We start from the raw sequence: 27,335 nt of genomic DNA, 5'->3' as shown, positions 1-27,335 counted from the left end.
CTCTGCCTGATTCCCTGTAACTTGGCTTCTTGCAGTGAGGGAACCGCCAGAAGGCCCTTGGAGCTGGACCTCCGTGTCCAGGCTGAATAATGGGGATGGAGACGCTCCTTCAAGTATACTGGGCTGAGGCCGTTTAGGACTTTAAAGGTCAGCACCAACACTTTGAATTGTGCTCGGAAATGTACTGGGAGCCAATGTAGGCTCCATGCCCTCCCAGAGGCACCTACCTGGCCACTTTGGCCCAGGTGGGCACATCACACGCGCAACCCACAGGCAAAGAGCCACAGACCGACCAGGAGAGGAGCCGCTTAGCTGTGTCATTTTTATTCCAGACATTTAGAAGTGTTACATAAAGTGTCACGGTCAATAAATCTATTGAGGAAGTTAAAAAGACACTGTGCACACTTCCAAGTGGATTGGCATTGACAGAGGTATCTGCGCTCAGACAGTCAGGTGATCGTAGTCGCTGGAAGACGAAGTGAGTTCAGAGCAGGACAAGGAGGAGCCCCCCCCCCCTCGCCCTCAGCCCCCTCCGAGTTACAATTTGCAGTTTGAGAGAGCAATAAGGTGCATTCAAATCTAGGTGCCGAGGACCACCTCAGGCCCCCCAGAAGGAAGCCGGGTGCCGAGGCCCAGGGAGGCTCAGGCCCTGGGCGCAAGTGCTGCCCTGAACTCTGACCACAGCCGCTGCCTGGCCAGCCAAGCCTACTGGGGAGCTGCAGTCCGGAGCCCAGCCAGGCCCACGGTGCGCCCCTTCTGACGTAGGTGGGACCTGCCTGGCTGCTCCGTTTGATGGCTGGGCTCCTGCCAGAGCCGTGGTCCTCTCCTGCACATGAGCTGTCAGCACCCATGCGCCATGTTCCTGAGAACATTGTGGCCAGGAATGGGCAATGCAGGAAAAGGGCCACAAGCCAAGGGGGTGGGGGTGTTTGAGATGCCCCCACTCCCAAGCCCTCTGGCATACGGCTTCATGATGAGCTCCAGGAAAAGAATTCAATGGGTGGGAAACAAAGGAAGAACTTGTCCCTCCCCCCCACCCCCGATTCTGGATCCGTGGCTCCTGCGTAACCCTGAGATTAATGGCCCTTTGGGGGCAGTCAGAACTTACACAGGCATTCCGGGGCTGCCTCTTGGCTCCCCTTTACATGCAATCCCATGATAAATGGGTTTTCGTTTCCTTCAAATGAAAAGGTTACGTTTTGGTTCCATGCCAAATGATACCTGAATGGGTCAAGGAAAGGGATTCCTCCAGGAAGGAGGCGAGAGCTGCTGCGCCCAAGGCCCCAGGTGCATATTCACAAGGGGGTCCCCCCCTCCGCCGCTGCCCAAATACACTTCCATAGCAGAAGGGGGTGCGCATGATGCTCAGCAGGCTGGCCTCCACCCCACCCTTGGGCTCCCCTGCAAGATGCCAGAAGTCAGCCCTGGGGAGCCTGGCCTGGGCCTCCCCCCCGGGCTGTGTGGACTGGCCAAGGTGGAGGATGGAGCCCTGGGCAAAGGACTCCCCCAGAGGGGGCAGGCAGGCAGGTATTCTGGCTGGGGAGAGGGCTGGCTTCTCTGCCCACATCCTGCCCCCACACAGCCTCTGGAGAGAACAGGCTGGCGGTCAACCTCCCCTCACCCAATGGTGGGGGGCCTTCGTGGGAGGGAGTGTGGGTAGGAGGGGAAGCCTTTCCCCACAGATCTCCTCCTGGACGTGGATAATGGAATCAAGGAGCAGTAGAGTTGTGGTGTGTTTGTCGCAAGGGCCATCCAGTCTCCCCCGAAGGAGAGTTCACCATCTTCCAAGGTGGGTCTGCTCCACTGTTGAATGGCTTTTACCGCCAGAAAGTTATTCCTACTGCTTAGTTGGACCCTCCTTTCATAGCATCATAGAGTTGAGGGGACCCCAAAGGTCCTCTAGTCTAACCTCCTGCAGTGCAGGAATCTCGGCAAAAGCATCCCTGGCAGGTGGCCCCCCCAACCTCTGCTTAAAGAGGCCGCCTCCTTCTGAGGGAGTCTGTCCCCCAGTCAAACAGCTCTTGCCCTCAGAAAGTTCTTCAAGGTGTTTAGTCGGAATCTCCTTCCTTGCCATTTGGCAAATCTAACTCACTTAAACTGGAATGGCAAAGGTTTTTGGGACACCCCCGGGACCCTCACAGGCCTCTCCTCCTCCTCCTGCTTCACCCAACACCCAACCCTTTGCCGCCTCTTCCTGCTGCAATGCCGTCCTCATTATTTCTTAATTAACATACCCAAGAAATCAATTAGCTGCTCGGTTCTAATTAAAAGCTAAGAGGGATGATCATCTCATTATTACAGGCTGCGGAGGTGAGCAACCCACCCTGGTGGGGGCTCCTCCCCCTCCCCCGTCTCCCCAATTATGGGAAATGATAAAACACCAAACGCCGCCGACGCCGTCCCAAGATCACAGGCTCCCCTTTGTACCTTTGGGGAGGCGGAAAAATTAATTAGCCTTTAGGCGGACGGCTGTGGGCTTTTGCTCAGGCTTTGCTCGGTGCCCCGGCTGAGGGAAGCGGACGTTTGCTTGCTCTCCAAAAGGGAAGGGGGAGTGAAACAGCCCTTGCTCCCGGCCCATGAACGCAGGAAGGGGGCCAGATGAGGCAGGATCAGGGCCTCCTCTGGCCAAGGGGTCCAGCAGGGGAAAGGGGGCTACTCAACAGCAGAAAACACTCATCAGGAAGGGGTCCCTTCCAACGAGAGCTGTGGGATTCACAGGTGCCCCTTTCAAGAAGTGCCTGAGACTTCACCATTTGGGTTAGTGGGAGACAGGAAGGGACTGTGTCGCTCAGCGGCAGAGCCCTGGCTTGGCATGAAGAAGGTCCTGGGTTCATTCCCTCTGCCAGTCAGTGCAGAGCAGGCAACTCTGAGCTCAAGGGACCAACAGCCTCATTCAGTGGAAGGCAGATCCCTCTGATCCTAGGGGATTTCAAGGCCTCCATCCTGACAGCCCCCCATGGAGGCACGGCTGGGAGGGCAGCAGGGGATTTGCCTAGGACAAAAACCTACGTATCTGTGATGCCTACATTGCAGGGGGCTGGACTAGATGTCCCTTGGGGTTCCTCCCAACTCCACCGTTCTAGGATTTCCTGCATTTCAACCCTACATTGGAACCTGTTGAGATTTCAAAGCATATTAACATCTGGCTCAGGCCTTCCAAAACCGGTGCTCCTACCTCCTGGGGCGCAGTGGGATGCCTTGGGAGGGGTTGCTAAGAGGTAAGGGGGGCAGAATGGGGGCACTGGAGGTGTGAATGACTGAGGCTTCGAAAAGCTGGTATCACTGGATCAAGTTCATCTGCTTTGCTGAATTAATTAAACTTAAGTAGTTTTAATTAGATTTTGAATAAATGTGCAGCTACTTGCAATTGTTTTGAATTTTACGGTGTTATGAAGGAGCCTAAGAGAGGCTGCAGGATCAGGCCAAAGGCCCGCCTAGTCTAGCCTCCTGTTCTCACAGTGGCCAAACCCACAGGCAGGTTCTCAGCTGCCGCAGGCTCACTTCTAAAGTGCTCAGAGGTCTTCAGACCTGCAGACACCCACAGGAAAGGGGAGCCTACTCTTTGTAAAAGTGAGCTATTTTGAGGATCTGTGCGCCATCTTCTGCATGACTCACAACCCACACCCCTCTTTTGGTCACCTGAGACTGAGGCTCCCTGAAATTGCTGATATCTCTGACGAAAGGCGGCTGCTTCCCCAGCCTGTCCTGGAAGCCAAGCAATCTGACCCTCTTAATGCTTTTGGAACAAGGACTCCGAAAGAGACCCCCGGATTCGTTCCACTCCCAGACTAGCGCCTCGTGGAGACATAGAGAGTCACAGGGTTGCAGAGTCGGAAGGGATCCTCAGGGCCACCTGGCCCAACCCCGGAGAGGGGCTGTGCGTGCCCCTTCTTCCTTCCTCCCAGGAACCAGGCTTGGGGTTCAAACTTCAAGGAATCTAGGAAGAGCAAGGGAATTGGCTGCACATCAGCAGAGGAGGTCCCTGGCAGGGGTTGGGTGACCTGTGCCCCTCTCCAGCGGTGTGGGGGGGGAGCCCCCCAGGCAACCGCTCAGCACACAGTGTGTGCGCACCCACTGAACTCCCATCTCAGTGTCTGTTTGGCTGTGTGCGCTGCCTCTTCCATGGTGGAAAATCTAATACAGTGGTACCTCGGGATGTGAACGGGATCTGTTCCAGAGCCCTGTCGGCATCCTGAATAGAACGTAAGACGTGATGGCGCATGTGCACGTGTCGCATTTTGCCGCTTCCGCAAATGCGTGTGACGTCATTTTGAGTGTCTGCGCATGCGCAAGCGGTGAAACCCGGAAGTAATGTGCTCCGTTACATCCGGGTTGCCGCGGAGTGCAACCCGAAGGCGCTCAACCTGAAGCACATTCAACCTGAGGTATGACTGTACAGTGGTACCTCGGGTTACAGACGCTTCAGGTTACAGAATCCGCTAACCCAGAAATAGTACCTCGGGTTAAGAACAGCTTCAGGTTAAGAACGTACCTCCAGAATGAATTAAGTTCTTAACCCGAGGTACCACTGTATATTCCTCTTCCTCTAATGCAGAGTCCTGAAGGAGAGCAGCAAGAGCATCAGTCCTTCCTTCCTTCCACTTCCTTGAACACAAACATTTCCTCCATGCTTCCCTACCCTTTCCAGGGGTCAAAACAGGCCCCACAGCTTGGGAATGAAATGCACCAGGAGGGGCAGACCCCTCCACCGCTTGCGGCCTGCTCTGGGCCAAACACTGCAGACTGGCACCCCTGTGCCTGGGGTCACAAGGTTCTCTCTGGTGGCTCAAATCAACGGAGCGCTGCCAATGGAAACCCTGGGAGGGACCTCAAGGCTCAACTAGTCCAATTCCCTGCAATGCAGAAATCTCAGAACCCCTGCTTAAAAACCTCCAAGGAAGGAGCGTCCAAGGGAGTCTGTTCCACTGACAAGCAATGCTCACCTCCAGAAAGTTCTTCACGAGGGTTATTATTCCAGCCGAGTTTGTTTCCTTCTCCAGCAAGAGAACCCCGTTTGAAGTTTGCCTCCTCCTCTGGGCCACGCAGTCACCCTCCCCGCTGATGGCTGCTACCTACCCTTCCCTCTTGCCTCTGGAAGAACATCTGCCCTGCCTTTCCCCCTGCCTCTCTCCCTTTATGGCACTGCACGGGGCATCTGGGGCTTAAGCAGCAGGAGAAGCAGGGAGGCCCCCAAGCACCCCCACCACTGCCAAGTGGGGAAGAAGGCTGGGCGAGCTCATTGTGTAGGCAGAGCCCTGCAGGATGGCAGCGCATTGGGCACCCAAGAGACCGGGCAGGGAGTTGGCAGCCAGCCGAAAAGCTCCCCCCATTCCACGATGGGGAGTGTGCAACCTGCATACAGTGCTTTTTGCTATCTCCTGCCAGAGGGTGAGAAGAGGCCACGATCCGTGGAGACCCACCACAGGAGCTTCACACATTTCGACCAACCAAGTGTCGGCTGCAATTAGAGCAGGGCAAATTTAACTTGCGAGCTCGCCCACTGGAGAGAGAGATATATATGTGGTGGAGCGTGGCGGCAGTCCTCAGGCCAGTGGGGGACGGGTGGGTGGGGGACGTGGGTGCTGCGCGTCGGCTACGACCTTGGCCGTGTTATTTGTTTAGAATCAAAGCGAGTGCTGCGGATCTAAGATTGATTCTGTGCACATCGACTGGTGCAAGAGTGACACTGAATCGAAAGAGTACGATTATCAAGACGCCCTACCTACCTAATTCTTCTAAGTCATGCGCCAGGGGCTGAATGCTGTGCAGAACTGAACGGAGCTGGGGAGGCTGAGCTCCTCAGGCTGGGAGGCGAAAGTGCCGTGGAGAAGAGAGGCCGACATTCGCACGGGAGCCGAGCGGAGCCACGGAAAGGGGCCACGACAATTCCCTGCGCTGCGGGTTTAGGATGTTGGCTCTCGGCTCCTTCCCTCCCTCCTTGGCGCTCCTTCCTTTGTGCTGTTACTGTCGCTAATTTAAAACTTTAAATATTAATCTTTCCGACCGATGTGAGACGCCGGGTCTCTGAGAGTGTTAATTTACGCTCGGCTCTTGGCGGTGGGAAGATGCTACGAGGTCCTCCAGCTCTTTCCTTCTATTGTCTTAGTCACCCTCCCTTCCTCTTCCTCCCCCCCTCCGTAGTCTTCCTCCCTCTCCTTTCCACGCCTCTCCGTCTCCCAGGCCCGGCAGCTCCGCTTCCGCTTACAACCCTTTGTTGTAGACCAGGGTCTCGCTGGTAGTGGCTCGGGCGATTTCGGGCTCCAGGCGCGACGTCTCAATCTGCCAAAGGGGGAGGGAGAAAAAACACAGGCAGGTCAGGAGAAGCAGATCAGCACACAGGAACATGAAGAGAGGCTGCTGGGTGAGGCCAAGGCCCTCCATCCAGCCCAGCATCCTGTTCTCACAGTGGCCAACAAGAACGCAGAATTGTAGAGTTGTAAGGGCCCCGAGGGTCATCCAGTCCAACCCCCTGCAAGGCAGAAATCTCAAGTGAAGCATCCGCGACAGATGGCCATACAACCTCTGCTTAAAAACCTCCATGGAAAGAGACCCCCCACTCTCCTCCCACTGTTGAATGGCTCTTAATGTCGGAAAGTTTTTCCTGATGTTGAGTCGGAATCTCCTTCCTTGCAACTGGCCACAGAAGCCTGTGGGGATCCTGCTGTCGGAATCTGCATTCGACCGACCGACTCTTCCGGAATCGCCCTCCGAAGATAATTAACGACCTGAGCCTTTGATGAGACTCCAAGCACGTTCCCCATTCCGCAGAGTATCCAGCACAGGGAAGAGACGAGAAGTTTGAGCTACATTGCTAGGTTTTATTGCTAACTACACAGACAGAAAAGAAAATACATCCTCTCTCTGTGAGAGCAGAGAGCAACCGAACAACAAAGGAACAGGAAACCAGTAACGTCACCTCCGTCTCCTGTCTTCCGTGATACTTCCAACAGCCTGGAATCTCTGGAATGCAAAACAGAGTCTTGTGACTCCAGCACTGCACAGTGGCAACACACCTGCAACTGGGACCTGATCGCAAGAGCCCTCTCCGTCCCATGGCTTCCAGAAATGGCATTTGGAAGCACGGCTACCTCCAGCCATGGGGCAGGGCAGAGCCATTGGGGAGGAGGGCTGCCAGGTGTGGCAGAGACCCAAGTGGCGTCAACCAGGTGTTGGGCATTTATAGTGTCACCAGTCCCATGGTCCCCTCTCTCCCAGCAGAGACAAGGAAGGAGGGGAGCTGAATACAGTATGGCTGCCCAGCAACTGTAAATCTGTTGCTGCCTCCACCTCCACCTCCTCCTCCTCCTTCTCAGCTGCCTGCCCTGTGTCTGCAGTGCTTTCTGCCTCTTCTTCCTCTCTCTCACTCTAGCCTGTTGCTTGTTCAGCACCCAACCATTCTGCCCTGCTTCCTCCTCTGGCCTGTCCTCCGTGTCCCAGCACCACCCCTTGGCTCTGAGCCTTCCTCTTCTGAGGCTTCCCTTGCGGGTTCCCCGGCTGGAACCTCCCAGCATTCCTCCACATCCGAGAGGCCAGCCCAACATTTAAATGAGTAGATGGAGACAGGCATTCGAGACGCGTGGAAGTCAGGATGTCAAGCAACCCTCAGCTCCTTGGCAAATTCAGGGCAAGCAAGGGAACAACAACTCTCACTCCAAGGTTGGCGGAGGAGACCAGAAGTGGGCACATCAACCCTCAAGCGAGGAACACGAGAGGCAAGAACAACTTAGACATCATTGACTCTACAGTGAAAAAGGCCCCGCCAGTTGCAGGCAAACTAATTACCCAGCGATTGTCTAGGAGCAGATGGCCCATTTGAACCTCCCATCTGGGACTATCAGCAGGCTTCCCCGAGACCCGGATTACAGCAGAGCCCCTTGCAAGACAGCAGCTCCTCAGCAAATAACACAAGGAGGCAGCTGTGCATGACTGGGCCTCCTCTGTCACCTCCCCGGATGCCAAAAGGACCCCTTGCCCTGGCCTGGCACCAAACGCCACTCTGCACAGACCACTGTCTTGGTTTGGCTGAGTTCTGGGGGGTGACGCGAGAGGTTTGGACAGTGGTATTTGTCTCAGAGACCCTCCAACAATGGAGCAACGGAAGGGCACAACAGAGGAGGATGCTGAGCCAAGAGGAGATGATCAAGTGTAGGTAAAACTGGCAGCATTCCAGTTTTTTTAAAAAAAATATCTCCAAAAACAAGGTGTGGAGGGATCTGTATAACCTCTCAGCTGAGAGCAGGTTGATAAACCATGGGATTAAATTACAAGAAGGTCAAAGCATCAGAGCAGATTAACAATGAATCATCCAGTCAGATAGAGTAGCATTCTTTGTTGAGAGGTGGAGAAAGAAAATTGGGAAAACAACCCCCCTCCAGTGCCTTGCATTGAAATATCTGTTTTTTTAAAATATGTGCATCTCACTCTCTCCACTTTTAAATTTGTCCCCCCACCCCTGGGCGGTGGACACGCCCAGGTTCTCCGTATTCCCCTTTCCAGTCTGTCAGCCATCTTGGCCAAGTCGTACCCAAATGAACCTCAGGGTTCCAAGAGTGCTGTTAATGCGCCTGGGATGCAGTGCATCTGCTAATTTGGCCCTTTGAGACCACGCCCACAGGTGTGTCAGCCAGGTGAAGAAGGGGCATCCCTTTCCTTCCCGTTCGGGTGGGAGGTGGTCTGCAAAAATACCCAGGAAAACAATGCCCTGTATTTGAACTTCTTGGAGAACCGTTCTCAAAAACTGCATCAATGCTGCCTCCACAGCAGGGCGAAGACATCGCAGGGGTCTCTTCCCCAACATGCTCTGAGCGCTCCCTCTCCCCCTCCCTCCCTCCTTCTCTCTCCATCTCTGCAAATTATTCTCTCTCTGTTTTCCAAGTGCTTCTCAAGGATCTATAAAAACGCCACACACCTCTTGTTATCTGGCAGAATCTCACCCTCCTGTCCTGCAGCACGTCACTCAAAAAACGATTCGCTTGCACTTTTATCTTGCGACCACACATTTTATGCAGTTTATAAGTTCAATTTAATACATCGGAAGTCCTGTATGTTGGCTCCGGCGCCAAGCCTGATACAATACTAGGAACCTAACATGGGAAAACCTAAATGCTTTTGAAAATGTTTAACCTAGTTAGACAAATTAGCAAAAAATTGTGCAAAACAATTTAGGTATTTAAAATATTCAATGTTTTTAAAAACTGGAAAAACTGTTCTTAGCTTTCAGCTGCAGAAACCCAACAAAATATAACATCCAAGCAGTCTTAACATGAGGTGCAACATAACCCTTCAGCAAAGCTGTTAAACAGTTCCCGGTGCATCCTGGGAAATAGCACTTCATTTATTCAAATGCACATATGTCAGGTTTTTGCACCATATGTCATTCCAAGCTATTTACAGTAATAATTAAATCTTAATCAACGTTTAACCTCTGTAAAATGTTTGAAGGGATCTAATCACCCTTCAGTCTGCACTAATGAAGGAGAAATATATAAACATAAAAAGAAAATGATGCGCACCAGAAAGAAGAGTAATTGCAAAATTGTATTTCTTTTAAATATAATCAGCAAGTTATGTAAAGGAAGCCAACGGGTATTTTAAGTGAAGACATCTTGGGTGTCAGAGGTGTGAGTAGCTAATTTTGTACTGCTATCCATAACAGATGTAGCATATTTTCTCTTAGAGCCATTATTAGCAACTTCACCATTTCATTTCTTACTGGAACACAAAGCAGAACATGGAAAGATCTTGAGAGGTACAAGGGAGGAACGAGGAGGCAGCTCCAGACGCCGCCGAGATCCCCTCTGCTGGCAGCTGGAAGGTGCAGCTCCCTCTCCAAGCTGGCAGGAAGAAGCTCAGAGGCCAAGTGGCTGGGCTGGGGCTTCTGTGGCATTGCCCAGGGACTCTGGGGCAGAGACCTGGCATCCTGGCTGGAAAGACCCACGGGCAGGAGGGTCCAGGGCCAAGGTGGCAGGCAGAGGCAGAGACCCAACTGGCTCCCTCTGACTGGTATTGTCCACACTGACCGGAAGTAGCTCTCCAGGGTGGCCAGGGATGGTGGGAGTGCCTGTCCAAGGACTTCTGGACTCCTTAAGCCCCCGTCAGAAAGCGGCTTCATCTACCTGCTGGTGTCATCAGATGGGCACCATCTCCACAGGGGTTCAGCAGGGGCCTCTGGGATGTGGAGGCAAGCAGGGCAGGCTGCGGGAGGAGGAGGAGGAGGAGGAGAAAGATGCTGTGTTTGGGGTGGCTGCTTTGCCGCCTGCACCCCACGCAAAGGTGGCCAGAGAGGCAGAGAGTGGGCGCTTTGTGCCTGGACTTGATGCTCCACCTTTGGAGAAAGGCACAGGTAGGCAGGCAGGTTCTTTGAAGGAGAAGGGACCAGGCTCCCTACCAGCAAGTGAAGGGGGCGGCAATTCAACAGGGGTGGCTCTGGCTGCAGGGGCCCAAAGGAGAGAGCCAAGTTCAGGGGAAGTGGGGCGTGGGGAATCACCCATACTTGTGGTCCAGGAAGGGCCCGACTTGACAGCAGCCGGTCTAGACAAGCTGGCTTTGGGGTCTCTTTCAGCCTTGGCACTCTGTCATGTCTGGGGCTGCCGGAGTCCAGAAGCAACAGCGGGGAGGGAGACTCCACAAGGAAACTGAGTTGCTCTTGTCCTTGAGTCCTGCTTCCGGGTTCCCCAGATGGGGCACTGTGAGAACAGGGTGCTGGACGAGATGGGCCATGCTCCTGTTTGCTCTCTCTCCCGCAACACCTGGCCTTCTGGTCACCATGGGAAAGGAGGCCAGTCGGAGAGGTTCCCCCCCCTCCTCATCTGCCAGGCTCAGAGATCTTTAAAGGGCAATTACCTGCTCCAGAGGGGACGGGGCCCCCTCATTTCTTCCTGCCTCGGCTTTGATCATCTCCCCGTGTTTGACATTTCGAAGCAGTGAATTTTGGAGGGATGAATGACGTTCCTTAGGAGCTTTCAGCCTCTCCACTTTCCCTCCGCAGCACGGATGGCGGGAGCTTCCCCCGTCTCGGTTTGCACAGCTGAGCATGAAAGTCCCACAGGTGCAAGGTGTTAAAAGGAAGGCGCTGAAGGGCTTAGCGGAGAGCCTGCCCTGAGCCACACAGAGCCTCTCCAAAGGGCACGGCAAGGGCTGTGTCAGCACAACAAAGGCATCAGGAACCTGGACCGGATGCCTCCGCACATCAGCAAGGCCCAGCTGGGGCCGGGCTCACAGGACTTCTGCAAATCCCCAGAAGGGCGGTTTCACAGAACTGCAGAGTTGGAAGGGACTGTGAGGATCATCCAGTCCAAGCTGCTGCAATGCAGGAATCTTTTTGCCCAACGTGGGGCTTGAACTCCCAACCCTGAGATTAATAATAATAATAATTTATTATTTATATCCCACCCATCTGGTTGGGTTTCCCCAGCCACTCTGGGTGGCTCCCAACTGAATATTAAAAACACAATACAGTACAGCATTAAACATTAAAAACTTCCCTAAACAGGGAAGGATCCTGCCTTCAGACGTCTTTTAAAAGTAAGGTAGTTGCTTATTGCCTTGACATTTGATGGGACATTTGATGGGAGGGCATTCCACAGGGCAGGTGCCACCACAGAGAAGGCCCTCTGCCTGGTTCCCTGTAACCTCACTTCTCGCAGGGAGGGAACCGCCAGAAGGCCCTCGGCGCTGGACCTCAGTGTCTCTTGACTTAGGAAGGGCTTGGGATCGCTCAAAGAACAGCTTGTGGAACCTCGTCCGTTGCGGATTTTCCGAGCAAAGGCATCTCTTGGTCCTGCTTTGGATAAGAATGTAGGGAAAGCAGGTTCCCAGGTAAAGTCTGGAAGCAGAACCAAGAGCAGGAGCAGAACTCTCCTCCCTTGGGATCCACAGCAACTGGTACCTTGACAGAGGAGGGAGAAAACTAGCCATCGCGACTAGTAGCCACTGATGGCCTGATCCGCCATGACTCTGCCTCATCCTCTTCTAAAGCCATCCAAGTTGGTGGCCACCCCTGTTTAACTCTGCGCTGCGTGAAGAAGGACTTTCTTCTGTCTGTCTTGAACATGGGTAGGCAAACTAAGGCCCGGGGATCGGATCCTGCCCAATCACCTTCTCAATCTGGCCCACCGACAGTCCGGGAATCAGCGTGTTTTTACATGAGTAGAATGTGTGCTTTTCTTTAAAATGCATCTTGGGTTATTTGTGGGGCATAGGAATTCGTTCATATATTTTTTTCCAAAATATAGTCCGGCCCCCCACAAGGTCTGAGGGACAGTGGACCTGCCCCCTGCTGAAAAAGTTTGCTGACCCCGGTCTTGAATCTTTCAACATTCAGCCTCATTGAATGTCCACGAGTTCTAGTGCTATGAGAGAGGAAGAAAACCTTTTCTTTATCCACTTTTTCCAAACCACACATGGTTTTTAATACACCTCTATCATGCTTCAAAGGGACGCAGGTGGCGCTGTGGGTTAAAGCCTCAGCGCCTAGGACTTGCCGATCGAAAGGTCGGCGGTTCGAATCCCTGCGGCGGGGTGCGCTCCCGCTGCTCGGTCCCAGCGCCTGCCAACCTAGCAGTTTGAAAGCACCTCCAGGTGCAAGTAGATAAATAGGGACCGCTGACCAGCGGGAAGGTAAACGGCGTTTCCGTGTGCGGCTCTGGCTCGCCAGAGCAGCGATGTCACGCTGGCCACGTGACCCGGAAGTGTCTTCGGACAGCGCTGGCCCCTGGCCTCTTAAGTGAGATGGGCGCACAACCCCAGAGTCTGTCAAGACTGGCCCGTACGGGCAGGGGTACCTTTACCTTTTACTTATCATGCTTCACCTTATCCACCTTTTCTCTAAACGAAAAAGGCCCAAATGCCACAACCTTTCCTCACATGGGAGCTTCTCCACTCCCTCAATCATTTCGGTTGCCCTTTTCCGGACCTTTTCCAGATCTACAATATCCTTTTTGCAGTGAGGTACCCAGAACCGTACACGAAGTTGCACCAAGCGTTTCCATCATGGCATTTGAGCGTTTCTGTTGAGTTCAGGTACTGCTTATGGGTTTATCATTGCAGCATCTGTTGGCCACTGTGAGAACAGGCTAGATGGGCTAGATGGGCCCCTTTGGCCTCATCCAGCAGAGTTCTTCTTAGGTTCCCAAATGTTTCCCATCTCTGGGGCAGGGGATTCCAAGCTCATGGCATGGCAAACACTGGACCAGAGACCCCTTCAAGGTCCTTTCCAAAGAGTTTCGCTCAAAGTATCAAAACACATAATAGTCAGAGGACAGGTAAGGATGGTCAAAAGGAATAAATATCTTCCCTTCTGCAGGATTTGGGAAGTGGAATGAATCACTCAAAACGAGCCAGTGCCCCAATGTGCCCACCATATTCTGGCCCAGAAAAAATAAACATTCAAAGGCTTGTCCAAGTACGAGACTGTGGTTACTTTACACACCTTAAGCCAGGCATGTTTACTGCAGCTCAGCAGACGGCTAAGAGGAGGACCAAGCAGATGTAACACTCATTTGCACATTGCAGGCACAGACTGAATCAGGATGGCACTCCTAACCTCCCCTCAAAGGTAATCTACTTTGCCAGAGCACTGTTAACAAACCCTAGCCAAGCACAACTCCTTTCCCATAAAGGCCTGGGGCATCCAAGGCTCCGGTGAAACAAAAATGGTTCTCGTCAGCCTCTCTGCACAAACCAGAGGCCCAGCTCCCAGGAAGTGATAGCGGTTTCTGCTCCTTGCCATTCTTCCTATTTCCTTTCTCTTTTAAAAATACGGTATATATTTTTACTGACTTTCAAGATAAGAATTTCCCAGCTGCCATCAGAAATGCCATTGTCTTGGCAATCCAAGGCCCCCTCTGTGGCGTCCAGCAAAACGCAGGTATTCCCTCCGTCCTTACGGAGGAATGTCAGTTTAACAGGGTTAATTACACAAGCGTAGCTGAAGCTTCCCTTGGAGACAAATGAATAACAGTGTTTTCTGAAAGTGCGGTTGTCTCCCAAAGTGTTGAAGGATGCAGAAGGTTGGGGAGGGGCAGAGAGAGTGGGGAGGAATAGCAACTTCCATCACTCACATTTTGCAGCATCAGCAGCACACACACACACACACCCCGGTTGCTGTGGCAGCGAGTGCCACAACCGACCGCGTCTGCAACAGAAATAAGGCAAGTAGCCCCCACCCCACACACACCTGGACAGCTCTTGGGAGGGGAATGACAGGAGCGAAGGTGGAGCTGCCTTTCTTAGTTCAAGTCTTCAACCCTCAGGGGCTGAGATGGAGCAAGACTCTCGCAGGCCAGTGAATTAAGAGATTCTCAGGTGAATGACTGCCCAATGCCATTTCAACAAATAGTTCTCTCTCTCTCTTAATAATAAAAAAATCCTGAATATTTGTCATCAGCATACATGGCCTTTTGCAGAGAACACAGGACAAGAAACCAAAAATCTGAGTCCCTGCCCCGAGGCAACTACATCAGGGCAAGAGGAAAGGGACGCTGCCTTGGGCACCTCGGGTGGGGTATAAATGCAAAAAACAAACTAAGATAAACTAAGAATGGCTGCTAGAGAGGAATAATAATAATAATAATAATAATAATAATAATAATAATAATAATAATTTATTTATACCCCGCCCATCTGGCTGCGTTTCCCCAACCACTCTGGGCGGCTTCCAACAAAGTATTAAAATACAGTGGTCTGTTAAACATTAAAAGCTTCCCTGAACAGGGCTGCCTTCAGATGTCTTCTAAAAGTCTGGTAGTTGTTCTTCTCTTTGACATCTGGGGGGAGGGCGTTCCACAAGGAGGGCGCCACCACCGAGAAGGCCCTCTGCCTGGTTCCCTGTAGCTTTGCTTCTCACAGGGAGGGAACCGCCAGAAGGCCCTCAGAGCTGGACCCTGGTGTCCGGGCTGAACGATGGGGGTGGAGACGCTCCTTGAGGTATACTGGGTCTTTGAGGCTGTTTAGGGCTTTCAAGGTCAGCACCAATACTTTGAATTGCGCTCAGAAACGTCCTGGGAGCCAATGTAGGTCTTTCAAGACCGGTGTTATATGGTCTCGGCAGCCGCTCCCAGTCACAAGTCTAGCTGCCGCATTCTGGATTAGTTGCAGTTTCCTGGGGGTCAGGTGATGGCAGCCCTGTGGCAAGCTGCCTGTAGTGGACGCACCTACCATCCCTGCTTCTCCCTCCCTGCCTCTTAGGGGGCTCCTACATCCAGGGACCCTGCCAGCCCCACACAGAGCCTAGAAGCAACGGCTCCTTCTTCAAGGCCTTATGGGGCACGTGGAGGACTGGCAGGCCAGGCCCAGGGGTGGGCAAGACAGGGAGAGGCAGCCACATGGCAGAGGAGGAGCAGGCCAGGCCCAAGCGGCTCTGCGGCAGCAGCGGGTCTTGAGGAGGGAAGCGGCAGATGGGGCTGCCTGGTAGCCAGCCCCACTTCTCCTGCTTCCCCCACTGCCGCTTGCTTGCCAGCCAGCCTGCTGCTCCGACACTGGGCAGGAAGCCGTGTTGAGGAGCCCTGAGCCTCGGATGAGGAGCGAGATGGAAGCGCCGCCTGTGGAGGGTCTTAATTGCTCTGGCTGTCGGGAACCACAGAACCAGTGCTATTCTTTTGGAAAAAGAGGCACTGGAATTCACCACAAACTCCTCCCTTGTTCTCTTAGAACGGCAAGGGTGCCCGCCTGAGAGGGGCCGGAATGGAGTTCTTGTGAGTTTTGGCTGGGGGGAAAAGCCCTGCACAGAAACACAGAATTCTAGAGTTTGAAGGGTCTTCTAGGGTCATCTAGTCCAACCCTTGCAATGCAGGAATCTCAGCTGAAGCATCCCTGACAGACGGCCACCCAACCTCAGCTTAAAAGCCTCCAGCGAAGGAGAGTCCACCACCTTCTGAGGGCGTCCATTCCACCGTTGAAGAAGTCTCACCATCAGACAGCTCTCCCAGATGTTTAGTCCAAAACACATTTCTTGTAATCAGTTCAACCCATTGGTTTGAGTCCTACCCCTCTGGAGCAGGAGAAAGCAAGCTTGCTCCCTCCTCCACGTGACAGCTCTTTAGATATCTGGCCTTGGTTCTCGTATCTCCTCTTTTCCAGGCTAAACATATCCAGCTCCTCCTAGCGTTCCACCTAAGGCCTGGTCTCCAGACCCTTCGTCCTCTTGGTCTCCCTCCTCTGCACACCTTCCAGCTTGTCAAAATCCTTCTTAAACTGGGGTGCCCAGAACGGGACACATCTCTCCAGACGTGGTCTGACCAAGGCAGAGGAGATGTGCCATGACTTAATCTAACTTAATCTAGACAAACTATGCCTCTTCAATGCAGCCTAGAATTGCATTAGGGTTTTTTTTGCTACTCAGTCAAAGCATGTGCACAAGGGACGCGGGTGGCGCTGTGGGTTAAACCACAGAGCCTAGGACTTGCTGATCAGAAGGTTGGCGGTTCGAATCCCCACAACGGGGTGAGCTCCCGTTGCTCGGTCCCTGCTCCTGCCAACCTAGCAGTTCGAAAGCACACCAAAAAGTGCAAGTAGATAAATAGGTACCGCTCCGGCGGGAAGGTAAATGACATTTCCGTGCGCTGCTCTGGTTCGCCAGAAGCAGCGTAGTCCTGCTGGCCACATGACCCAGAAGCTGTACGCCGGCTCCCTTGGCCAATAAAGCGAGATGAGCGCCACAACCCCAGAGTCGGTCACGACTGGACCGAATGGTCAGGGGTCCCTTTACCTTTTACAAAGCATGTGCAGAGCTCCATTATGCCTTTTGCTCTGGGCCGGGGACCAAGCACAGCCCCCGGCAGCAGAGATGACTGCCCAGACCAGCTGAGGTGATATTGCCCCTGCCCTTGGGACGTCACTCTGCACATGGGCAGAGGCACAGCCCGCAACAGCAGTGGGAGAGAGCAAGTGTCTGAGATGGATCCCAGAGAAGAAAGACAATGACTAGGTCTTTTTTCACTCAGCGGGGCAGGGAGCTGCAAGGCGGGTGGTGGCATAACCCCCCCCCCCAGCCTGAGCACCTCTCCACCGCCCACCCCCTGCTCCAAAGTGCCTCCCTCCTGAGAGCAGCTTTCAAGCCTCTACAAGGTTGTTTGTTTTTTGTAGGACTCTTAATGGCTTAGAGGCACTAGGAAGTGAAGGCTCTGTTAAAGAGGAATGTTTTGATGCCCACCAGCACCCCACACACCTGGGGGGCGGTAGGGGCTGGTTAGCAGGGGCTTGCAACGCAGATAGTTTACATACTTGAAGCAAGGAGCTGAGAGAACAGGAGGAGGAGGAAACCGGATCCTGTCCTGCTCAGATCCGGCCGCTGAACCCTCCTGAGCCACACAAGAGGGTTTCCCCTCCCCTGTCCTGACCCCTTTGGCCTCCAGTTCCCCACCGGACGAGCCTCTCTCTGCTTCAGAAGGGACGCCAACCCTGGGACCAGGCTCAGCGCTTGGGGTGGGGGCTCGGCCTGGACTGAGCCTCTTGCAGAACCTGCTTGCCTTGTTTCAAAGGCCCGTCTCAAGGAGTCCAGAGGCACAGGGAGAAAAAGAGAGAGAGAGGGAAGTCTTCCCTTGCAGAGTCATAGTCTAGAGGCCATTGCAGGGTCTCCAGGGCTGGGAAAGGGGCTCTCGTTCCTCCCTCACCCCTGTCACTCCCGACTCCACAGATGGAAGGTTCCTTTGGCAACCCAGGGGGCTACAACGGTTGCCCTGCCCCAGAGCTTCGCAGGTGGTGGCTGGCCTCTGTGGGCCATGCTCCACACCACCCTCTGTGGTTCAGGAGGGGCTGGTGATGCTGGCCAGGGCTCCTCAGGATGGCTGCAGGCAGGCGTGGGATGGGCTGTAATGAGAATGTGATTCCTACATTGCAGGTGACTGCCCTAGATGACCTTTGGGGGTCCCTTCCAACCCTACAATCTTATGAGGTGTGGCCACAAGGCTGGCAGAATGCACAGGTCTGAGGAGGGTCCCTGGGGAGACGGGGGTTGGTTGGGTTGGCACAGCTCACCGCTAACGTGCAGAGTCCTTAAGATAACGACTCCATGGCACATTCTAATAATATAATAATTTATTATTTATACCCTGCCCATCTGGCTGGGTTTCCCCAGCCACTCTGGGCGGCTTCCAACAGAACACTAAAATACAAAATTTCAGGCTGCATAAAGCAAAGGCAAAGGGGAGGTGCCCAAGGAGAGAGGCAGGTTACTCAAGAAGAGACTGCTGTTGAATGAGGCCCATGGCCCACCTAATCCAGCATCCTGTTTGCACAGGGGCCAACCAGATGCCTGTTGCGGGAAACCCCTAAGCAGGATCCGAGCACAAGAGACCTCATGGCAAGTCACACTCTGAAATACAACATTAAAAACACTTTTAACTTAACAAGAAAAACAAGAATAGAGTGGGTCCATATTCGTATAATCTTCTTGTTCTTCTGGGCATCCAGCTGTCTCAAGAGGCAATGGAGTCAGCAGCACCAAAGTGACCTCCTCGGGGCACAAGCCTGGGCAGTGTGACTGAAGGTCCTGGGCTGCCCAGACGACAAGACCCCCCTCTTGGCCTGGCTGATGGGGTCCAAAGGAAAGCAGAGCAAGACGCTGGGCACCAGCCTGGCTGCAGGAGTTGCCGAAAGGAGGCGTATGAGGCACCATCCAACCGCCTTAGGGACTCCACTCTGGATTTGTGGAGCGTTTACTTCTGAGCCTGTTGTCTTTGTCCATGGAGTTTTCTTGGCAGGGATACTGGAGTGGCTTGCCGGTTCCTGCTCCAGGTGGATCACGTTTGATCAAAACTCTCCACTATGACCTGTCCATCTTGGGTGGCCCTGCATGGCATAGCTTGTAGCTTCTCTTAGTTATTCAAGCCCCTTCGCCACGGCAAGGCAGTGATCCATGGACTGAAAGAAGATCCAACCTCTCCATTCTGAAGGAAATCAGCCCTGAGTGCTCACTGGAAGGACAGATCCTGAAGCTGAGACTCCAAGACTTTGGCCACCTCATGAGAAGAGAAGACTCCCTGGAAAAGACCCTGATGTTGGGAAAGATGGAGGGCACAAGGAGAAGTGGACGATGGAGGACGAGATAATAATAATAATAATAATAATAATAATAATAATAATAATAATAATAATTTATTTGTACCCCGCCCATCTGGCTGGGTCTCCCCAGCCACTCTGGGCGGCTTCCATAAAAACCAAAAATACACTAAAATATCACAGATTAAAAACTTCCCTGAACAGGGCTGCCTTAAGATGTCTTCTGAATGTCAGGTAGTTATTTATTGCTTTGACATCTGATGGGAGGGCGTTCCACAGGGCAGGCGCCACTACTGAGAAGGCCCTCTGCCTGGTTCCCTGTAGCTTTGCTTCTCGCAATGAAGGAACCGCCAGAAGGCCCTCGGCGCTGGACCTCAGCGTCCGGGCAGAACGATGGGGGTGGAGACGCTCCTTCAGGTATACTGGGCCGAGGCCGTTTAGGGCTTTAAAGGTCAACACCAGCACTTTGAATTGTGCTCGGAAACGTAGGGACAGTGTTCTCAAAGCTACCAACATGAGGTTGGCAGTGGAAGACAGGAGGGCCTGGCGTGCTCTGGTCCAGGGGGTCACAAAGAGTCGGACACAACTAAACAACAACAACAATTACTCCTGAGCCTTTTATTTTCCCAAAGATGTCCCTCAAGTAGAGTTTCAGGGTCCAAGAGAGAGGGAGCGTGGATGTTTCTCAAGTGTCCAAGACCAGGGCAAAAAGCCCACCTGCTCCAGGAAGAGGGAGCAAGGGAGGGAGGCAGTTCCTGCTCCAGCAGACTTCCCTGCCCTCCGGTGGTCTTTGCAGCAAAGGTGTCTTCCGGACGCCAGGCGAAGGGGTGGTGGGAGCCGAGGGGAGCGCCAAGGCAAAGCCAAGGGGAAGGAGAGAGGAAATCCGGAGTCCCCAGCTGGGCCCATGAGCTTTGCCTGTGAGAGAGACAGGAATGGCGCGCCAACAGGGTGAGGGGCAAGAAGACTGGGCAGGGAGACTGGCAAGGGAGGCAGGGAGCAGGGTCTTGATTTTGCTAGCTGCTGTTTCCGACTGTGATGTGAGAGATTTGGAGATGCTTGCTGGCTTCCCAAAGGCATTTGGGTGAGGACAGGATGCCGGCTGGACTCGATGGGCCACTGGCCTGATCCAGCTCAAGCCTCTTCTGATGCGGTTCACTCCTCCCATCAGTCCCAGCCAGCCAGTCTGTGCTGCTGACGCTGGCAGGAGTTGCAGCCCAAAGCCTTTGGAGGGCGCCCAGTTGGAGAAGGAGGCTGGCACAAAGCGCGGGCTGAGAAACTGCCTGGCCCAACCCTGGCAGCAACGAGCAGCCAAAGCCCCCCACGCCCCATACTGGATGCTCCCAAGTCAGATGGCACAAGTCAGGAGAAGGCAATGAGGATGCCCTCCTCCCCAGGAGCGTAGCATGGGTTGCCGGTGCCCGGGGCCACACACAAGGGGTGGACAGGGGGAAACAAAGGGAGGACACATGCACATTCAACTGCCTAATGGCATCTGCATCACCCAAGAGGTTGCAGCCACAGAGATAAGAAAAGAAGAGCCGTTAAGTTTTCTGGTTTGCATGGAGAAGCCATTACCCATGAAGCTCAGTGACGGAAGGGCGTAGCTGTATTGAGGCTGCACTGGGTGTTGAAATTTTGCACCCCTAACAATTTTGTGCCCCGGTGTCCCCCGTCCCCCTGCTATGCCACTGCTCCCCCCCCCTCCGAGAAATGAGCCTGGTGCTGGAATGCGCTTCTTAGCTGGCCCAAGCTGGGCTTGTGTGGTTCTGCTGGACTTTGCTGACAAGGCTGGGAGTCTCGCAGCATTGTTCTTTTATTGTTCTCCTGTTCTCTGGCAGAGGCATCCCAGCAGGCGGCAGGAGAGGGGGAGAGAGGAGAGGGCAGCGCCTCTCCATCAGCTCTGGGGAAATTCTTGGCGGCTCATCTCCCATTCTTTCCCTTCCAGCTGGTCACTGCAAGAATGCTGTAACTCAGAACAGGTGCCTGGAGTTTGCTCTCTTCCTCCTCTCTCTTGGGCGTGCTTCCTTTTGTGTCGTGCCTTTTAGCCTGTCAGCTTGAGAGTGGGGGCTTCGTGCTATTTCTACGCTATTTTCAACTGAAAAGCACGATTTAAAAATGCTTTGAATCAAAGGATGCTGTGTGTTGGGAGTATCACTTTTCCTTTTTCATGGGACTGTGTGACTCTCAGCCTGAGCAGGGCAAACTTCAGTTTCTTGGTTTTAGATGCGCCTTCAGTCACAGAATTGTAAGAACCGGAAGGGGCTGCCCATGGTCATCTAGTCCAACCCCCTGAAACGCAGGAATCACAGCCAGAGAATCCTCGACAGATGACCACCCAACCTCTGCTAAGAAACTTCCAATGGGCTGCCCATTCCACTGTTGAACTGAAGTTCTTCCCGATGTTGATTCGGAATCCCCTTCCTCACACTTTGAAACCCCTGGAGTCCTCAGCTGCCTGCCCCCTTCCCTTTCCAGCAAACTGCGTAGCTCTTCTTCTTCCGCCCTCCTCCCCAGCACAAATTCCCCTCTTAGTGCTGACTTTTATCAGATGAATTCACAAACCATTGTTTCATTGTATTTGTTTTTCCTTAGATTAAGTTGTTTGCCACTCTGGGAGTTGTTGTACTGAAGGTCAGTTTATAAATAAAGGTCACTAATTTTCTTTTTCCCCAAAGGGCACCGGCTACAGCACAGCCTCGAGGACCATCGGAAACAACTCCAGACTTCTCAAGCGCAGAGCACAGTCGCAGTGGGCACAAGGCCAATGAACTCCAGGGCAGGCAGAGGGGGCATGGCAGAGGCTGAGGCTCCTTCTGAGGCTTTCAAGAGCAAGACGTCTTCGCTTTCCAAAGTGTTTCTGGCCCTCATGGCCCCAGGGGCAAGACCAGAAATGTGGTGGCAAAATATTAAAAAGAACGAAGATGTATCTATACACACACAAATGCATGAGAAACAGCCAAAGGCCATCGTGTCCTCTTGAAATGTCCAAGAATTTTTCAGGGGAGTTTATCAAGTGTTCCCCCCCCCCAACATTGCTAAATGACAGTCAGAGTAAGAACTCTGCAGAATAAAATGCCTCTGCAGAATAAAATGCCTCTAGCTGGGCTTGTGGAATTGTGGTTTGAAAGACTTTGACTACTGGCAACAGAAAGAAGCACGGGAGTTAGAGAACCCAGTTTTTGACACTGAGCTTGACAGACTTTGATTTGGCATCAAGCCACATGAACTCTCATATTTTAAAACATGGCTTTTGTGCCGATCACACTTCTGCCTCCTATGCGCCCCTTGGTATGCCAAACTACTCATTCAGACCCCTTGGCCCCACTGTGCGGCCAGCATCATACGAGTCAAGAAGTCAGATCCACGAGAAAAGCCTTGGCAACGCTGCGGCTCCAGTCCACACGCTCTGCCACACTTGAAGGACTCCATCGCCCGGTCCCTTATGAAGAGAGTTTGCCCATGGGAAGGAGGCAAACTGCATGAAGATTCACCCCACAACTTACTGGTTTGTCCAATCTACAAGGACTTAAGAGCAGTCTTGCTCAAAGAGTTAAATCCCCCAGCTGGGAGACTGAGTGGGTCTCTAACTTTTCATCAGGGGAGAGGTTCCCCCAACACTTCTGGAAGAGTGGCTTGCTTTGCCTTCGGAGAGGCAATTTTAAGAAGGAAGGCTTGTGGGGTGAAAAGTTAATCTGACAGAATGCTTGGTTTTTATAATTATTTTAACTGCATAATGCATTTTATTCTGTTCTGTGTATTTAGTTTTTCATAGCTTCGGCTACACAAATAAATTTGTTGTTGTTGTTTAGTTATTTAGTGGTGTCCGACTCTTCGTGACCCCCTGGACCAGAGCACGCCAGGCACTCCTGTCTTCCACTGCCTCCCGCAGTTTGGTCAAACTCATGTTCGCAGCTTCGAGAACACTGTCCCACCATCTCGTCCTCTGCCATCCCCTTCTCCTTATGCCCTCCATCTTTCCTCAGGGCTGGTTTCCTTCAGAATGGAGAGGTTTGATCTTCTTGCAGTCCATGGGACTCTCAAGAGTCTCCTCCAGCACCAGAATTCAAAAGCATCAATTCTTCGGCGATCAGCCTTCTTTATGGTCCAGCTCTCACTTCCATACATCTCTACTGGGAAAACCACAGCTTTAACTATACAGACCTTTGTCTGCAAGGTGATGTCTCTGCTTTTTAAGATGCTGTCTAGGTTTGTCATAGTATAGAATTGTAGAATTGGAAGGGACCCCAAGGGTCATCTAGTCCAACCCCTGCAATGCAGGCATCTTTTGCCCAGCATGGATTTCGAATCCATGACTCTGAGATTAAGAGTCTCATGCTCTGATTGAGCTACCCACCTACCGGTGGATAGATGCCCTTTGTGGATAAATAACCTTTGTGGTCTATAGTCTATAGACCATTGCCTCCCCCCCCCCAGTGCAGTACTGCTCACTCTGGCCAGCAGCAGTGGAAGGAGCATCTCCACCCCCTGTCCAGCTCCGAGGGCCTTCTGGCGATTCCCTCCCTGCGAGAAGTGAGGTTATAGGGAACCAGGAAGAGGGCCTTCTCGGTAGTGGCTCCCGCCCTGTGGAATGCCCTCCCATCAGATGTCAAGGAAATAAGCAACTCTCTGACTTTTAGAAGACACCTGAAGGCAGCCCTGTTTAGGGAAGCTTTTAATGTTTAATAGGTTATTGTATTTTAGTGTTCTGTTGGAAGCCACCCAGAGTGGCTGGGGAAACCCAGCCAGATGGGCGGGGTATAAATATATTATTATTATTATTATTATTATTATTATTATTATTATTATTATTATTTGTCAGGGACTCAGCGGGAGCGCAGGGAGGAGAGGAGATAGAGAGCGAGGGGGAGCAATCCGAGGGCAGCGTAGGAGAAGATGACAGCAGCCCGATAGATTCCATGAGCCTCTCCAGCGAATCAGAAGATTCACAGAAGGGGGCGCCGATGGGCAGGACAAGGGGCGACCCAAGGGGGACACCCCAGAAGCAAGGGGCCAGCGGGGACTCCCAGAGCAGCAGTTGGAAATCAGGACCAGCTTCCCCACCAGAGCGTAGTGGGGGGGAGGAGTCCCAGGTGTCAGAGCCCACATATGCACCACCAGCGAGAGAAGATGAGTCAGGGTTGGCCACGCCTCCATCGGAGAGCGAGTTAACGGTCAAGAGGAAAGTTGCAGGCTGGGCGCGCGCGCCAAGTTCAAATGTACAGGCGAGCGGCACAGAAGGTAGCCCGGATAGGGGACCAGGTCCTAAAGCCCGCCGGAAGGAGGGGCAAGAATCATCAGGGTCAGCGTCAGAGGAGTCCAGGAAGGATGAAAACCTAGCGGGCAGGAGGGCCCAGAGGAGAAAGGAACTTAGGAAGAGGTGGAGCAAGGCGAGAGTCTTAAACTGGTGTGGAAGGGGAGGAGACTCAGACGGGACTTCGCCGGTCTAAGGTCGAGACGTAGAGCTGCACGCTGCGGCTTTAAAATGGAAACTGAACCTCAATAAAGACTTTTGTACATAACTACAGCCTAGCGTTGGTCCTCTGTGAGCTGGGACCTGGAGGCAGCTCTGACATTATTATTAGTATTATTATTATTATTATTACTATTACTATTATTATTATTTCTACATCACAAGTGTTATGACCCATCACAGTGGCCAGCCAATGCCCCCATGGGAAACCAGCATGCAATATCCCAGCCCGAGCCCTCTCTCCTCCCGGCGATTCCAGCAACCAGCCTGCAGAAGCATCGCTGCCTCCAAACGTAGCTAGCAGACATCCATAGCCCTCTCCTCCTCCATCAATGGGTCTCATCTGCCTTGAAAGCCATCCACTGGTGGCCGCCACTGCCTCCTGCAGGAATGAGTTCCATCGTTTAACCAATGCCCCCCCCCGGCTTCCTCTCCCACGGGGGCCATCTCTGCCACCCACCCCAGACAGCGGCAGCTCCCAGAGGATCCTTGTCCCCCTGCCTGATTGGGAGATCTTTCTTGGGGACCATGGCAGTGACCTCCGTGCAGCTCTTTTTATCGAGTCCCTTCCCCCCCCCCCTTCCATTAAAAAGCAGCCTTTTAACTGTGGACACATTTCAGCCTCACCAGATCCGCTAATTATTGACAGTTGGTGAAGAGGAGATGTCACTTGCTCCTCCTGTTAAACTGCATCTAATTAGTAATTGCTGGTTCACTGTCATCCTCTCTCCCTGCCGCTGCGGCTGCTGCCACTGGTGCAATCCCACCCCCACTGCCGCAAATTATTAGCTCATTAACCTTTTGCTTTTCCAATGGCGCCCTGCCAGCAAAATGGCGGCTCCAACAGATTGGGGAAGAGGGAGCTATTCCCCCCTCCCTCCCCCCTCCTGGCCTGGAGATCCAGAAGGAAGCCTGTGCAGGGAACAGAATTTCAGCTGGGAGCAAACCCCCATCCGCAGAGACAGCTTGTCTCCCATCCAAACCAGGGGGAGGAGGAGGAGGAGAGAGGCTCTCAGCCTCTCCAGAGCCTCATGCCATTCCTCAAGGCCTCCCTCTTCAGGCCAGAGCCTGACACGAGCCTGGCAGTCAAGGTGAGAGGGCTCTTTCAACTGGGGCTCAGGATTCCAGAATGGGCAGCCTCCAAGCCTTGGCCCCCAAAGGCAGGGGTCCTAGCAGTACGTGAGAATCCTTTCGCAGCCGCCAGCTTGGATGGCTTCCAAAGACGACTGGGGAGCTGCATGGAGGACAAGGCGATGTGTGGCTACAGGCCACAATGACCACTAGCCAGGATGGCTCTGCTCCACGGCTGGAGGCAGCAACACTTATGAATCTCAGCTGCTGGAAACTGCAGGAGGGGAGAGTCCTACTCAGGTCTTGCTTGCTGGTTTCCCCTTGGGCCATCTGGTTAGCCACACCTGGTACCTGCACCTGCCAGGTGGTTCTTCTGAACAACTTCTCTGCCGTCTGCCCCACACACTCTGGGCTCACCGTCTCAACTCCCCCTTTCAATTTTTTAGAATTATTATCATCATCACCATTTATGTTTGATCGAATCTACATTCTGCCCATCCGCCCAAAGGTCCCCAGGGTGACCTAAAGCAACAGACAAGAGCTATTCAACGCAAGAACTCTAAAACCAACCATGTAAATCAAATACGGCATATTGGGTCACAGTCACACCAAGCCTTGACTCTGAAGAAGCCATCACCAAAAAGACCTTCAAGTCTGCCTGCAGCCTCCTAGGTGGCCTCACCAACCAGCATGGACCCCTTTTGTGGAACATTCTTCTCTCAAGATGGTCCTCACTGCTGCAGCAGCACTGAAGCTGGTGCAACTGGGCCCCCCAAGGCAGGACAGGGGGGGGGGTTCAATGGACCACTTGGACCACCAGGTAGGCAAAGTGACCAGAAATGACCCCATGCACTACCAGAGACGCAACCCACAAAGGACTTGCAAAGAGATGTGGGATAGAGCAGCCCTGACCCCCTCCTGCGGAGATCTTGGTGGGGATGGGTGAGGAGTTGGGAATGGAGGACACACGCCCTGTGGGGAGCAGCATCGGGGCCTGATTCCTTCCCCACTGCCTGTCTGGATACTTTCTTCTTTCCAGCATGCCCAACAGCCAGGCTCAGCTTGTGCCTGCTGTGCATTGGGGGGTGGGTGAGGGTTAGGGTGGTGAGGGAGGGCGCAGTGGTGAGGGAGGGCCAGTGCCACACTTCAGGGACAGCCAAGGAGACAACTTCTGCCGGGTTTTTCTGCAAGGCTCCCTCTCACAGCTTCTCCCACATTCAGTCTGCACCTCGCAAACAGAGGAAATCATCACCCTCAGCATTCCCACATCACTTACTGGGTCTTCCAAGTGTTTCGCACACGTCCTTTTGGTAACCCTCTAAAACCGACAGTCAACTAACATGGTGCTCCTGGTTAAAAGAGGGCAGGGGGTCTCCCCAAATAATGGCTTTTAGGAGAAGCATGTCTCAAAGCTGCCACTGGGGTGGCAGGCACCCCTTCTGTGTCCCCTCCTTCTACTTGTTTTGATCACCTATAAGCAAAGTTTGAGTCTGTGATGGGACCCATGAGGCACCCACATCACACAGGTGCAGAGAGGCAGTGGGACCGTGGCAGGAGAGGAAGAGAGAGCGAGAGTTGCTTGCCACACCTTAGGCACCCAAAAGTTCAAGGCCACAACCTTCTCAGGACCATGGGCACATTTGGATTTTGGGTGGGAGGCAATGGTGCCCCCACTCTGGTCATTTCTCTCCTCCTTGCCCCAGATCACCCCTACACACAGAGAGAGATACAGAAGGAGAGAAAGTGTGCATGCGCACAAACACACCAAGCTGGATTTTCCAAAAGATCTGGGAAAATG

General features: G+C 53.2%; 1 protein-coding gene across 3 annotated transcripts in view; it reads right to left on the bottom strand.

The window, feature by feature from the left end:
* Positions 1-308: 308 nt before the first annotated feature.
* Positions 309-27,335, bottom strand: part of SFXN5 (sideroflexin 5) — a 95,611-nt gene continuing 68,584 nt past the window's right edge. For 2 of the 3 annotated variants that reach the window (XM_079991128.1, XM_079991129.1), the window contains one exon: positions 309-6,279. In XM_079991128.1, coding sequence (XP_079847254.1) covers positions 6,202-6,279 — 78 coding nt within the window. In that variant the 3' untranslated portion in view covers positions 309-6,201. The remainder of the gene's footprint in view (positions 6,280-27,335) is intronic. The other variant, XR_013842468.1, reaches the window with a different exon arrangement.

This window comes from Podarcis cretensis (assembly GCF_951804945.1).
Source record: "Podarcis cretensis genome assembly, chromosome: 9".
Taxonomy (NCBI): domain Eukaryota; kingdom Metazoa; phylum Chordata; class Lepidosauria; order Squamata; family Lacertidae; genus Podarcis; species Podarcis cretensis.
Note: the sequence above shows the minus strand (reverse complement) of the source record. Positions and strands in the feature narration are given on the sequence as shown.